At 43.9% G+C, this 15343-nt stretch overlaps 1 protein-coding gene across 2 annotated transcripts in view; it reads left to right on the top strand.

Moving 5' to 3' along the window:
- Positions 1 to 626: 626 nt before the first annotated feature.
- The window catches only part of TICRR (TOPBP1 interacting checkpoint and replication regulator), a 28844-nt gene continuing 14127 nt past the window's right edge, over positions 627 to 15343 (top strand). Inside the window, exons 1-11 of one of the 2 annotated variants that reach the window (XM_061595915.1) lie at positions 627 to 773; positions 1288 to 2116; positions 6732 to 7017; positions 7737 to 7978; positions 9390 to 9627; positions 10711 to 10840; positions 11669 to 11808; positions 12188 to 12397; positions 13045 to 13178; positions 14316 to 14416; positions 14908 to 15001. In XM_061595915.1, coding sequence (XP_061451899.1) covers positions 1457 to 2116; positions 6732 to 7017; positions 7737 to 7978; positions 9390 to 9627; positions 10711 to 10840; positions 11669 to 11808; positions 12188 to 12397; positions 13045 to 13178; positions 14316 to 14416; positions 14908 to 15001 — 2235 coding nt within the window. In that variant the 5' untranslated portion in view covers positions 627 to 773; positions 1288 to 1456. The other variant, XM_061595916.1, reaches the window with a different exon arrangement.

The raw sequence follows: 15343 nt of genomic DNA, 5'->3' as shown, positions 1-15343 counted from the left end.
AATTTCCCCCAGTAAACTTGGATCAGGAGGTTGGAGGTTTGCCCAACTATAATCATGATGTCAAGACTCCTTCCCTAAAATTATTAGCTATGTATTAAAATTATTATCACACTTCCCTATCATTTTCCTTCCACCCACGAGCGCCTGCAATAATAGGCTCAGCCAGCTCCTCTCCCCTCCAATTCCCACTCTTTAAATTTTAAATTTAAAATAACTCCGCCCACCGTCCAATCAGCGCCTCCCGATCGCCAGCTACCAGGAGATCGCGTTCCAGACCTTCTGGCCAACCTAGCGGCCAATCGTAGAGCTAGAAAATGTAAGAGCTAAGCAGGATGATTACAGAGCACATAGGGATAGAAACTTATAGAGCTAGAAAAAGCTAAAGATTGGCTTCCCTGAGGCTTACTCCCAGGTAAGCGCGCTCTGCAACCTCAGCGTCAACTCCTTTATCTAAGCTGCTTTCGGCCTAATCCTAAAGAACTGATTTTCCATAGATAGCCTTAAAGCGACGAGCTTCTTTAAAAAATACAAACCGAAAACTCAGTCATTATATCTTCCTAATTCTCTGAGGAGAGAGGGGAGGGAGGTGGCATGTCTTCGACGCAGAAGGCGTTCACGTCAAAAGCCGTAGCCAATCAGAGAGCCCGAGCGCGCTCGCGGCAGGAAGGGAGTCGTAAGGAGTTCGCGAGAGCGGGGTGATACCGGGGAAGCAGCCCGAGCCAATGGCGAGAGTGGCAGCGAGGCACCCTGTAGCCAATCGTAAGAGAGGAGAGGTAAGCGCGCCAGCAGTCAGATAGAGAGCTGCGCACAGGAGATAATGGCGAGTGCTGCTTTTGCTTGTTAAGAGAGGAGCGGCATGTTTTCCTTGTGGAGCTGTAGGGGTTCCGAAAAGGTGGTGGCTAGCAGGGGCTCCCCTTATTATTAACAATTGATAATAGCAGTTATTAAGTGTCCCCTTATTAAGCTATTATCAGGAGCTTCCTGTAGCCTTGAGTTTTGGCGGCCGTTGCTGGGGGAGCCGGAGGAGTCCCCACTGGAGAAGGGGCATAGTATTGAGAGGTTAGAGGGGTTTTTAAAAATCGGTTATTGAATGGGAGGGGGAATAGTGTATCACCTTCCCTTGGAAAGGGGCCTGCTGTTGGAGGGTGGGAGCTGCACCCTGCCTGTGCGTTCCAGCAGAGTAATAATTATATACATAAAAAATCCTTTTTGGTTGCAAGCCTGGTCCTAAGGATGTTCGTTTGGAAGGAAGTTTCCAATTACCTCAGCAAGACTATTTTTCCTTAGGAAGTGTACTCAAGAGTGGTCTTGGGATGCTAAGTTAAGAGACCCAGGCCGTGGTCCTCCTCAAGCTGCCTGGTAGTTGCTGTGTGCAGCATGGTGTGTATGTGTACCATCCAAACCTGGGCACCCAAAGTGTAAGCTGCTGGAATACAGAAACGCTTTCTGGATCATCATGACTTGCTCCCACAATGTGGTTTTCCTGTTGGACACTGCCAGCTCTGTGCAGAAGATTCATCTTCATCTGGCCACCTTGAGGATCTTGAACTATTTGGGATGCAAGTTTGGCCTAACTAAGATCCGATGGGGCTTCAAATTCTTTGACTCCTTAGGTGTCCAGGGCAGAACTTCACGAGTGGGCAATTTTCGTGAGCTTGGATCCCGCAGTTGGGAAGACTTCGAGGAAGAGCTGGAGGCGAGATTTGGAAACCTAGGCGGCAGTCCAAACTCATCTGGCTCAGTGCCTCGAGCCACCCTCACTCGGAACATACTGAAAGAATCATTACTTGACTACCAATGGGACCGTCCTGAAATTGCCTCTCCAGCCAAACCGGTGTTGAGGAGCCAGAAAAGCAAGTTAACTGTGACCCCTGACAAGCCTCTTGGCAGTTCTACTCCTTCTGCAGGCTTTGTGAATGCCATTTTCCTCTTCTCTCCCTGTCCTCATTCCCAGAGGGAGCTGCTACAGTTTGTTTCTGGAATGCATGCTCATTCATCTGATGAACTGCCTGCTTCACATGATCTGACAGAAAAGTTCCTTCCGAAGGGAATCAGGGAAATGATGGCTTCTCAGAAAATCACATTGTATTGGGTGGACACTGCTGAACAGTTCAAGGTAATATGAAATAATTAATCATTTGGGGTGCTAAATTCCAGATCATTAGCCTACCATCTGATGTGGCATGTTGTTAATTGCATTTGTTTCCCTCCCTTCCTCCAAGAAGTGCATGGTGTCAAATGTTGGGCCTACCACTTTATCCTCTCAACAACTCAGTGAGGTAGTTTAGGTTGAGAGTGAGTGGTGGTTCCATGGTCATCTTGTGTGCTTTATGGCTCAGTGACTATTTAAACCCAGATTTCCCTGCTCAGAGGCAAATACTGTCTGCTGCAACCCATTATGCTCCTCCAGTTTTCACAGATGCTGACAGTGAGACTACCTGTGTAAGTGTGCATTCTAGAGACCTGTCCATGACTATTGTTAAATATTACCTGCCTTTCACCAGCAGGTCCTGGTGCGGGTTACAACAATTTAAAATCCAATGTTAAAAACAGTTAAAACAAATTACTGTCACAAGAAAAGGGTGGGTCCTGAAGACACACATTTTGGGTGTCAAAGACCAGGGTAAGTAGGTGTGTCTTCCATATTTGTCAAAGACTATATAGAGAAGGTGCCAGATGTACCTCTATGGGGATGGAGTTCCATAACTTATGTTGTGTGCATAGAGCTGTGCATGTGAAGTACCCATTCACTTCAGCAGAGAGGACAGCTCTGTAGGCACACATAAGAATACATGCTCAGAGCTACCCCCTCAGTAGAAGTGAACGCAGAAGACCATACCTGCAGAAAATCAGTGTACATGTCAAGTACCTTTACGTGCAAGAAATCACTAGGGTGGGTTAAGATTTGAAAGAGGGATCTTGGGTGTATTCAGCACACAGAATCTCTGTAAGTCAAGGTTTCTCAAATGTGGCTACTGAACTGTAGCTACACTTCTGACCACCATGCATGCTCTGAGTTCTTACTTGTAGTTGCAGGTGAAGGCAATGGGGAGAATTGCTGTTCTAAGCCACACAAAATCTGTATTTTGCCTGCACTGATCCTCTACATAGGGGGTAGCCGCCATGATGCCTTCCAGAGGTTATGGTCTACAACTCCCATCATTCCTGACTGTTGGCCATGCTGGCTGGGGTTGATGGGAGTTGTAGTCCAACAACATCTAGAGGACACCATGTAGTCTATGCAGACAGGGAGGCATTACAGCACACAAAACTACCACACAAGTACCTTCTCTAGGTACAGTTTCCCACGCTATTGTTTTTACTGTTCAATTATTATTACAATTTATATTGTGCCATTCTGTAAAACTAACATCCAAGGTGGTTTACAATAAAAACAAATTCAAGCAAAAACAGCAACAGATTAAAGTCAGTCACAGAAGGACACAGTTATTTAAAAAATTGCTGGAACAATATACTCTTGACTGCCTACCTAAAAATGAGCAGTGATGAGGCAAAATATACCACCCTTGGAAGGATATTCAACAATTCAGGGCCTTTTCTGTTGTGACACCCATCTCTTAGGCACAGCCCTGGCACCGCTGACAATTGAGGGAAGAAGAAGAGCCTTTATCATGGAGTGGAGTACTGGGACAGACTCATGGGAGGAGGCAGTTTCTGAGAAACAATGGTCTAGGCTGCTTACAGTAAGAATCGGGATCTGCGACCCTCTAACTCCCATCAGCCCCAGAGAGCATGGTCAGGGATGATGGGAGTTGTGGTCCAACAACATCTGGAGGGTGCAGATTCCCTTGTTTTAAAACATACAGGATATTGAACCCAGAAACAAATTGAAAGATAGTGGAATTAGTAAAGAATTGGCATATATGATCTTTGGCTCCAGAAAGCAACTGCACTTTGGACTTAATGAAATTTCCAGACTGTCTTCAAGGGTTGCCCAACACGGACTGTGTTGTGCTAATCCAGCCTGGAGGTGATTGTGGTAGGAATAAGGTCAGGTAAGACTTCTCTAGGTAAGGGTGCAACTGGCATGTCAAATGAAGCTGGTTAAAGGCAATCTTGGCCATTCTGCAACCTGACCATTTTGGAGGAGATCTGGACCCAGAAGTAACTCCACGCTGTAGACTTACTGCTGTAGGGAGTGTGTAAGCCCATCAGGCTTGTAAGAACTATCCAGCTTGGGTGGGGAGGGGGCTTGGCCATGTGGGTCAAAGGAGTGGCCAATGAGGAGATGATGTCAGCTGGCTTTAAAGAGATGGTTGTGCTGCCTTTTCTGGACCCATTGGTTTATGATAATTACTGCAAGGCACAAATACCCCTTTTGTGGGGCAAAGTGCTTTAGAGGGTAACAGCAGCCCAGCTGCAGACAGTCTCGGAGGATATTGCTTATCTAGAGCTGGGATGGGGAATCTTCTCATCCCAAGGCCCACAATCCTGGGCAACCCTCTGGAGGCCACATGCCAGTGATGGGCGGCAGAAGAGGTAAAAGTGGGTAGAGCAATTAATGTGAAGTAGGCTAGTCTCCACACATGCTTACACACACCTGTTTCCTCCATCCCGGCAAGCAAGACTCATTATCAGAGGACACATTCAAGGACACATTCCAGCCAGGCAAAAACAACTGGCCTCTGTGCCAAGGAGCACATATTGGCTGGTTTGTCTGGCACACCAGCTGTGACAGTTCCTGGATAGTGATAGCTATTGTGATCTGTGCGTTGGTAACCTCCAGACTGGGTTTTTGTAACACGCTTTTGTGAGGCTGTTCTTAAAGCTGATTTAGAAGCTTCAGCTAGTGCAGAATGTGGTGGCCCCACTTCTTAGCAGGGCTTTGTATCATGCTTGTATAATGCCTGTACTGAAGGAGGTATACTGGCTGCCAGTTAAGTACCAAGACAGCTTTAAGGCATTTGTTCTGACTTGTAGGGACCTGAACGACTTGGGACAAGGCTATCTGAGAGACCCCCTTCTGTACAAGTTGCCTAGGTTGTTGTGATCTGCTGGGGAAGCCCTGCTGACCATACTGCAATGTATAGATGTGCACACAGGGCCTTCTCAGAAATGGTACCTACCCTGTGGAAAGATCTCCCAACTGAGATGAGATGGGCACTGGCATTGGTTGGCTTTTGCCAGAAGTTCAAAACATCTGTTTACCAAAGCGTTCTCCGGGCTATTGATGCCTGTGCTTGCTGTTCGTCATGTGATTATTTTGTTTGCCTTTGATTTGGCTGTAATAGGATTTCACTGATTAGATTTTATTATATATTGTATTGTGGTTTCGTTGTCTGAACTGCTTTGATCTTTCCAGAAGTGAAAAGCAGTATATACATTTCCAAATATATAAAACCCAGCTTCGTAAATAACTCCACTAAAGTTTATAGCCTACAAGTCTGTTTTTTTAAACTAGCCTGCTAACAGAATAGTAGCCTCCATTTCCTTGCAAGGGGCAACTCCATTCCCCATAGGCAGTATGGAAGTGTAGTTAGGAGCATAGGAAGCTGCCTTATACTGAGTCAAGTCATTGGCCCACCTTGCTCAGTACGGTATACACTGACTGGCAGCGGCTCTCCAGGATTTAAGACGGATCTCTCCCAGCCGTACCTAGAGTTGCCTGGGACTGAACGTGGGACCTTCTGCATGCAAAGAGATGCTCTGACACTGAGCTACGGCCCTTCTCCAAAGGTTGCTGGTCTCTCGGCAGGCTAGCTTAAAAAACTGCCTACTACCTAGCAGACTGGTGGAAGAGGGACAGAGTGTTCTGTGCTGGTTGTAGAGGAAGAGAGTTTACTTTCTCGGCAGTTAGGATTAAAACCAAGTGGACTAGAGTAACCCATCCTTCCTTTGCCCACTTCCTCATTTGCCTCCATGGAATTCTGGTCACCTATGGCTGCCAGGCTCCCAGAACTAGTTGTATCCCTCCATTCAGACTGGCAGATTTTCCCCAAACTATATTTTATCTAAAGCAGCACACAGGAAGCACACGAGCTACTGGTTGGATTTGCCTTTTAATGTAAGGAAGTACAGGTTTATTGCACGATGCCTATTAATCTTTACTTAGTCAGATGGATGTGCCAGGCATGACAGCCCTTTAAAAAAAATTGGCAACTCTCTTTCTTGTGTGTCCTCACTTATCTCTTTTATATAGATGGGCTCCTAAATGTTGATATTCCCCCGCGCCCTAAAGCCAAATATCAGAGATTGGCAACTGATGAAATTATTATCTTCTGTTTATTTTTCTATAGCCTCGTAAATCTACTAAAGTTATTAATCTATAAAAGTTATTAGTCCATAACATTCTTGCGAATCTGCTTGTCTCTACATATATGCTAGTCGTTTGTTTGGCAAAGATAGCTGAAAAGAAAAACAAAGGATCCATTTCTTGCAGAATGTCCTTTCCTGGTTGCCTGGAGGTGATTCTTCGCTTCCACAGCAACTAGGCAAGTGACTTTTTAGGAGCCTGTTTTTAATACAGATTTTTATATAGTTTTGTTCTTTGCTGAAAAGCACCAGAGGCAAATGTGCAAGCGGAATTGGACAATTGTTTTCAGAGCTATATTTATTAACAAAAATAGCATAATAGGAATTTCTCAGAGCATAATATTCTTTTCTAATAGAGCTTCCCTCAGGCTGTAGACAAAATACATTGTATTATTAACCTTTTCTCTGGTTGTCTTACTAATATCACTAACATGAGCCTTTCCGTCGTTTTGTTCCAGCTTCTTGAAACTTCAGACCACATTGGCTACTGGATGTTGGTTGACCTGATGCGCCTCTCGGGGGGCACCATCTTGCCATCTGATACATTAATTCAGTGTTTAAATCACCACCGAACAAGGGGCACCCCTGCTTTTCCTGTGGAGTCTGGAGCCTCCGGGCCACCGTTCACACCATGGGCTGCAATCTTGCCTTTTGATTCAACTTTGAACTGTCTGTTTTCCTCGCCTTCTGCACTACAAGTATCCTTCCCTCGTCTGGAAGGAGTGTTGTTCCTCAGATCTGATGGTAATGAAAATTCTATGTAGTTACAGTTAGCAAGGATTTCCTCTCTCCTATCTGTATAGCCCAGGTGCTGTGAAAAGGAAGCTTTAATCCAGGGCTGGGGCATCTGTGTCCCTTCAGATGTTATTGGACTCCAACTCCCATCAGCCCCAACCAGCATGGATAGTAGTCAGAGATGATGGGAGTTACAGTCCAGCAGCATCTACATCTCTCCTTTATTCTGCCAAATAGCTGTACCTTCAGACTGACAGATGAAATTATTTCTAAACTGCAGGGTTTAACAAAATTAAGTTCTCAAAGTAGTAATACAAGAATAATGACTTGAGTTCTTAACCTAAATGCAAGATTGTTCATGTTTTATCTAAAATTTGTAACTCACTGCTAAGAACATCCTCCATATCAGAAGACTGTAATGTAATGCCAGTATTAGCATTATTTTTGAAAGGGGCCTGGGGTGTTAGATGTTGCATCTTAGATAACGTGAAAGAAGCTATCCTTGGGAATAAGGACTGGTTTACTTCTGTGCTTCCTAACCTGGTATATGAATTAGTTTTACTTCTGTGCTTTCCACCCTGGTAAATAAAGTACAAAGCGCTTGACCTTTCTGTGGTTGCTGAGTTCCCTGTTGTTAAATCTATGGTTATTTCCTGCTTTCATGACCTATTTTCCTCCGTTTTAAAAGCTTCTCTTGACTCTTAGCAATGGTGTTTTATCTTGAACAGGAGTCAAAGAGGCACAGAGCTGTGGCGTGATGTTGGAACCTCTAACTGTGGGCCAGAGGCACTTCAGAAGTCCAGTCAATATTTCTCTTAAGTGTGCTATGACAGGCTGGAATGCAGTGCATGTTGGGAGTTTCCACACAGAGAGCTGGGTACTGCAGAGTCCATCATCGGGACTGTCAGTCCAAGAGACTTCTTTGTTTCAGCAGTTTGTAAAATGCATTCTGGCACAAGGACTACATATGGTAAGGACGGCATATATTCTAAGTATCCCTTCACAATTAGATGAGAGTGGCTAACAAGCTTTCGGTATCTATTTATTTGCCACATTTATGACCCTCCCTTTTTGTCAAGGGTTCAATAGCACATACTTTAGTTCTCCGGGGATCCCCCGCATTAGCCAGACTTGCACCTTGCTTAATGTTAGACACAGAACTATATTGTACACTTTAGTGCCATTCTCTGGTCATTGTCACATGTGCAATTCTCCCAAGTGTGGATCTTTATGTAGCCACATTGGCAACATATATGCATAAGAGGGAGATAATAGCGGGCTTGGGGAAATATTGGCAGCAGTAAAACAAAACTTTTGGGGGGGGGCTTTAAAAAGTGATGAGGGCAGGGAGAGAGAGAACCAAAAACAGCTCAATGAGGGCTAAGCATGACTATAAAATGCTGGCTGATTTTGTGTGTATAGGTGGGAGACAGAAAACCAAGGAGAATGGAATGGCTGGAATCTTGAACATGGAACACTCCACTTTGCAACGTTTTGTTGCAGGTCCCACTTGTCTATGCTATTGCTGAAAATTCTGTTCATTTCTCCATTGGTTGTATCCAACACTGCAGTTGCACAAGTAGAGGAGACCTGCACTCATGCAACAGGACCTCCTCGCCTCCTCCCTGCAGCCCCTCCCCTCATGTATCCTCAAAATCTGCTCCAGAGAGTTGAAAAACAAAGGCTGCACTGTCACACACACACTCCCAGTTAAGCCCTGTTGCATTCAGTGGGACTTCTGAATGAACAAACAGAGGGTTGGGTGGATAACAGAGCTTTAAAAACTAAAGTAGGTATAGCTGTCATTCTTCAATAATACTTGTCAATATTCAACAATACTTGACTTGCCCTCCATACAGAAATAGGAACCATCTCCAGTAACCTTTTAAACTGGATCCTAAAGCGACATCCTTGCTGTTTTATGAGGGAGTCCTGGAAGAGTCTCTTAATAGTGTTCTCATTTTCTTACAACTTATGTTGAATTTACTAGTCTTTCACAGTTATAGGCTGCAGTCCTAAGCATGCATACCAGGCAGGGCTGTGGAGTCGGAGTCGGGAGCAATTTTGGGTGGAGTCGGAGTCGGTAGAAATGTACCGACTCGTGACTTCCAAATAAATTCTGATTGACAAGAAGCAATTTTGGGTGGAGTTGGAGTTGGAGTTGGACAGTAGAAAAATAGAGGAGTCGGAGTCGAAAGTTTGGCGTACCGACTCCACAGCCCTGATACCAGGAAGAAAGGCCCATTAGCCAATTGGATGTCTTTTGCATGAATATGCATTGGGTTGTCTCTCCAAATCTCCTGTCTCCCTAATCAAATAGTGTTTCCTTTCTGAGCAGAGGTTGATCTGCCTACATAATCTTCTTCTTCCCTGTTGGAAAGGTTGCTGAAGTGTGTCCATCTGGGGCCTGTTCTCCCTATACTGGGATTTTCACTCCCATCTCGGATACTGCCGCAGTTCTTTCTCTTCTCTGTGCTGAGAGAGCTCCTGAAGTCGAGAGATCACTCCTTCCAACTGTCATGGAAGGGAATCTTTCCAAAGATGAGGATTTCAACCTTCCAGAGGTTGTGAGCAGCGTGGTAAATCAAGTTGATGGTGACTGGGATCTGGCAAGTCCTGGTACGTTTATGTGCTTGTTAGATTAAATCTTTCCAAGAAGCCCCTTCCATGCTATTGCATCTGCTGAAGAATCCTCACATCCTGCAGAGGATTATAGGACATACTCTAGGCTACACAGTTCTTGTGGAGTACTGTTCTGGTCTGCTGCATCTCCTATTTTGTTTGCCTATTTAGAAGACTTGTATCCCAATCAAATGATCTACAAGGCTGCTTTCAAGAGATCATAACAACACAACACACACAACCCATCAGCTCTGAATCCTCTGGCTAAGGGATAGGGCCAAAGCTTCCTTCTATCCAGCTCTGCAGTCCCAGAGCAAACTGGCATTTTGAGCGGAGTATTATTTCTGGGGGTGGACTTGGAGGGGGGTGGGGAGCAAGCTCCCTACAGCTCTTTCTTCTCTGGTCAGTGGATGGGGTCAGGTTGGTCTCCTCCTTGCCATGATGATCTTCCATGGAGGCATGGGGTGCAGTCCTTGGTTCTGTAGCTGACAACAGAAACTAGGTTGTTTTTTCTTCAGCTCTGCAGTCGCAGTGACCTGCTTGAACTGAGACTGTAGCCTAAAACACTCCACAGTCTCTTGCAGCTGCACACTGCAGGAGAAGATTGATAATGAGGAGAAAGCCATATTTAATCAGAGCTTCTGGTTGAGAAACCCCAGACAAGCATCCAACGAACACCAGGGTTCGCTGGAACATAGCTTAAAAACCAGTGTTCTAAAACAATGTCCTGTCTGTTCAAAACTAAAACAGCTTCCCAGGCAGCAAAATGTATCTAACATCTGTAATGTGTGGATTTGAATCTTTTCTCTAGTTAGTCACTTTGCCACAGGTACAGCCATATTGTTGGAAAGTACAATCCTATGCACACTTGACGTGGATATAAGATTTGTTGTTCCTAGTGGGATTAACTTCTAAGGAAACCATGTAAAATACCGCCTTGCTGTATTTTTAGGAAAGTGTGGTTTATTAACATTTAAATAAACACTTATAACATTTGCAGTAACTTTCTCAACTATGGGATGGCCTAATGCCACTGATAATTACTTGGTTTTTTTTATTCTGTCTTTACTTGTCCATCAGAGACCCTGTTTCCAGAGTGGGCCCAACAGGAGCTGACCTGCACACAGTCCTGGAGTCCTGCAGTGATTGAAGACTGGTATTGTTTATCAAACCTCTGTGGAGCAAGTTCTCGCTTGATGGAGTCACTCAGGTGATTCTTTTTTTGTCTACCTTCAAAGATATCCTAATTCAGGGAAGAGCAGATCTAGGATCCAGAGTGTCTGGTTTTGAATGCCTACACAAAAGACATGGACTAAATAAACTTCTAACACTTTGCAACCCCTTTATTGCTTCCTGGCTAGTGTGGTGAGGTTAGCTGTTTCAGGATGAGGGAGGGTTCTCATGAGAACTGGTCTTGTCCTGCTCTTTCCTTGGGTCATGACAGCAATATCTTGGGGCCCCAGGGATCGGGGGGAGAAAACATGTGGCCTCTATTGTGCCTGCTCCCTGGCAGAAAATCTTCAGGGTTCCCCAGTGCCATATAGCAGAGTAGAATGGGGATTTAGGGAAAATACCTAGGTACTGGTGTCCTGTTATTTCTGCCAAGACCTAGCGTGCATTTTTAGAGAGCAATGCAGCAACCCAGACTAGATCAGCAAGCACTCTGTGAAAGTGGCTCCAACCTTGCCACAGAGGCTGGGCTCTGAAATTGCAATGGACAAAAATATATTGGTTCAATAATATAGATCAAATTTAAAATTGAATAAGAAATATTGTCTTCAGAGTTTCACATTCCATCATAAATGAACATGTGCTCTACAGACAAGACTCTAAGGACCCAGGCAGTCTGAAATGGCTAGGAAGACTTGCACAGATGCCATCTCTGAGTTCTGTGGTGAAGGAAAGAGGAATTCCGGCTGGTAGCCAGACATGCTGGGCGCTACAAGCATTTGTCTGTGGTGCAAAGGAGCAACTTCCTTTTTGCCTTTTTCTTTTATTTAAAATTCTTATTTTAATAGGAATCTTTTACCCTGACCAGGTTGCTGCAGGCAGGGTCTGCTACTGAGAAGGAGGCCCCAAAGCCTGAAAGGGAACTGACACGCTGTCTGTCTAAACTATACCAGAAGAAAGCCTCTGACCTCTCTGCTACATCTCAACAGCAGGATCACAGGAAGAGACGTATGCGTGTTCTACAATCGTTACAATTTTTTTTAAAAAATGTTTTTAATGCTGTTTTGTTTTAATGTATTTTAAGATCTGTTTTCATGATGTTTTAAAGTGTTTTTAGCGCTTTGTTTGCTGCCCGTGGCTCCTGCTGGGAGGAAGGGTGGGATACAAATTAAATAATAAATAAATAAAACCACTTATCTTCCTGCTGTTCTGTTCCGGATGACAGCTGTCTCTCCTGTACTTTCACATAAGCCCTGTTGTGACTGATTTTTTTTAAAAAAAAAAACTCTGCCGTATTTTGCATGTGGTATGCTTTTGGTCTATTGGACGATAGTTCTCTGTGATTTGTTGTAACCCCAATTATGCTTGTGTCTTTTGATTTGGGCAGGTGGAGTTCCCCGTACTCCAGTTAGGCAAAAAATGAAGACCATGCCTCGTTCCCTTCAGATGTTAAACACTGCAAGGCTGAACGTAAAGGCTCAAAAGTTCCAGCCAGATGGGGAGCTGTTGCTCAGTGAGAGAGTTTCCCAAAAGCTATTACTGAGAAGATTGGATGATAAAGTGGAAGAAAGGGGAGAAATGAGGAAACCCAAGATAGGTATGCACCAGACGAGGTCCTCTGTCCATCATACGTTTGGGAAGTGAAAGGAAGAGACTTTGTAGGAGAAGTAACAGGCTTGGAAACAGCTTCTGAAGTAGAGGGGGAAGGCCCAGTTGAGTGTTTAAGATATTCTACATATAAGGGAGAATGGGTGCTGTGTATTTAGAAAGCAGAAAATACTGTTCTAGATGAGGTGGTAGAATTGTGGGGTATATTCCTTGTCGGTGCTGGCACGAGGACGGAACTAGCGCAGTCCATGAGCTGATGTGTGTTTCCAGTAGCAGCTAAGTGACATCTGTAATGGTAGAACTGCTTTTTTACTGTTCCCTCATTGGAACAAGTATTTATGTGTGCCTACCCCAGGGGTAGGCAGTATGATTCCCTCCAGATGTTGTTGAACTACAGCTCCCATCAGCCCCAGTCAGCATGGCCCAGTGGACAAGGGTGGTGGAAGTTGTAGTCCAACAATAGCTGGAGGGCAGTACGTTGGCTGTCCCTGACTTATTGCTTCTGCTGTCTACTAGAGCTTAGTACTTCAAGAAAACCCTTTCATTCTTTCGGTCCTGGATTACATGAACTGTTTATTCCAAATTTTTGCTTTTGTTGCTTACCTGTATTTGGGTTTGGGGATTGCTATTTTGCAGGCTTTAGGACTGAGGAGGAGATGCTTTCTTTTATATGTACAAACTACCAGAAGGCTGTGATTGATGGACAGAATTTGTTTGCATGTGCCCAGGATACGGTGACAGCTGTTAATACATTGCAGAAATCAAATGAGGTAAGGTAGATAGACAAGGCCGGCTTCTCTATGCATAGCTTTTTCTTTACAAATAATATATTTAAAGGGGCAGGAGGAGGAAGATACAGCAGGTTCTTAAAACCTGAGACAATTTCATACCTTTTTGGAGTTGAAAAAATGCTGGAATGGAAGCTGAAGGAGAAAAGGCTGACCACTGGTATTCAAGAAACAGCACCAGTGGGGCCTTCCATCACAGATTTGTGTGTGTGTGTGTAACAAACACATCTTTGTGGAGTACTTATTTCTTAGTGAAAGCTGCCCTTTTGGATGGTGGTGAAATCTTTTCTTGAAAAAGCAGGCCTCTCTGGGCAGGGAGTGTTGTAAAATGCATTATCCATTTGCCCTCCCTTGGCAAAGTGCTTTGGAGGAATTGTGTTGATCATTTCTGCCCCTGTTTGCATTCCTCCTGCCCCCCCCAAATCCTCACAACAAAGACTCTGTTCTTGCACAGACCAAGATGCTTTGCAAAAAAAAGAGAGCCCCCTTTCAGCTCAGCTTTAACATATACATCCTGAGTAGGGGTGGAGAACCTGCGGCCCTCCAGATGTTGCTGGACATGCACATCAGCCCCAGCCAGCATGGCCAATGGTCAGCAACCAAGTTCAAGGATTAATGATTTAAACTGATTAAAAATAATGATTGCTTCGGATCAGGAGTGAGGAACCTTTGGCCTTCTGCTATCAGAACTCTTTTTGTGTGTGCAACAGCCCCTTTAAATATGTAGCCTGTATTACATTTATTGTGCATCCTTTATTTTTAATCAGTTTAAAACATTTAATTTTTGACCCTAGTCTTTTGTTGCTATTTGAGTTCACATGGTGGGTGTAACTCCACTGAACTTGGGTAAATACTTAAAGAACTGAAGTTAGTAGGAAACTTCAAGATAAAGATCCAGTTTTCAAATGTTATATCCCAACACAAAAATTACCTCAAATCTTGGTGCTCTGTGATATCTCCTTGGCATTGGTCAATCCCAATTTCTCCTCCCATTTTTTTTTTACTTTTGTCTTTGTAATTAAACAGTGCAACTATTATTTCAATGGACTACTTCTGAAGTTGCTCTCTGTTCTCAGAGTGTCTGTGCGTATTACATCCTTTCTAATTTTGTATCTGCAGGCAGCCTGCGTGGACACAATCCGAAGCAGTCTCCTGAAAACCAGCAAAGCCCTCCGTCAGCAGCTTGGCAACCATCCTGATAAGGAGATCAATGTCAGAGAGTACGAGGCACACTATTATGCTTCCAAAATAGGTTATTCTAATAACTCTGGAAGAGGCTACTGTAGTGTCTTACCGAATTCCATTGTGCAGTAGTGAAGGAATTCGCTAGTGAATGTTTTCCTACAAAAATAGCTATTAATCATTGTTTTAATTTTCAGGGTGGGTAGCTTGTGTAGGTGTGTATGCCACGTGCCAAATGTCTAAAATAAGCTTGTGAGAATTATTTTGTGTTCCCTAGTTAACAATATTTGTTTACTGCTTTTGAACATTAAGGGTTCAAGATATTAACATCTGCTAGATAGGCAGGCATTACTCTTGCCATGACAGGTCAGACAGTCACTTTTGATTGTATCGTAACAATAACGCCATGTGGCTCATTGCTTAGCTCCTTAAAAGGTGGTGGCAGCAAAGGAAGGCACTGGATGAAAATGTGCTGCAGAGTCACTGCCCCAGGTGTTCCTGCTGCCACAGATCTCTCTTCTTTTAATAGGTGCCAGCTTCAGGTATATTTGCGTCTTGAAATGTGCTTGCAGTGCCCTTCTTTACAAAGCAACACAGACAGGATGGAACAGCTTGTGGAAGAGGTAAGTAAACAGGCCTTGCTTGGCTTCAGATTCCAGAGTAGAAGGCGGCAATTCTAATTCGGCACATGAAACATTCCCATCTTGTTGCTTTTTAACAGCAGCAGCAGTCTCTTTTTTTTTTTTTACAATAATTTTTATTCAAATTTTCATAAAACATAGAAAACAAAATCATAAAACATTCAAAGACAAAAAACAAAACAAAACAAAAATGATTAAACAAAAAAAATAAAATGTTGACTTCCCATTTGTCACATATCAAATCAGTTATAGGTCTACAATATATAACAATCCTGTCTCTTAAATCATATTATAAAATCACTTTCCTCCAGTAGTTATCTTAAT

Source organism: Rhineura floridana, chromosome 14, assembly GCF_030035675.1.
Source record: "Rhineura floridana isolate rRhiFlo1 chromosome 14, rRhiFlo1.hap2, whole genome shotgun sequence".
In the NCBI taxonomy this organism is placed as follows: Eukaryota; Metazoa; Chordata; class Lepidosauria; order Squamata; family Rhineuridae; genus Rhineura; species Rhineura floridana.
This window is presented reverse-complemented; position numbering and strand designations above follow the sequence as displayed.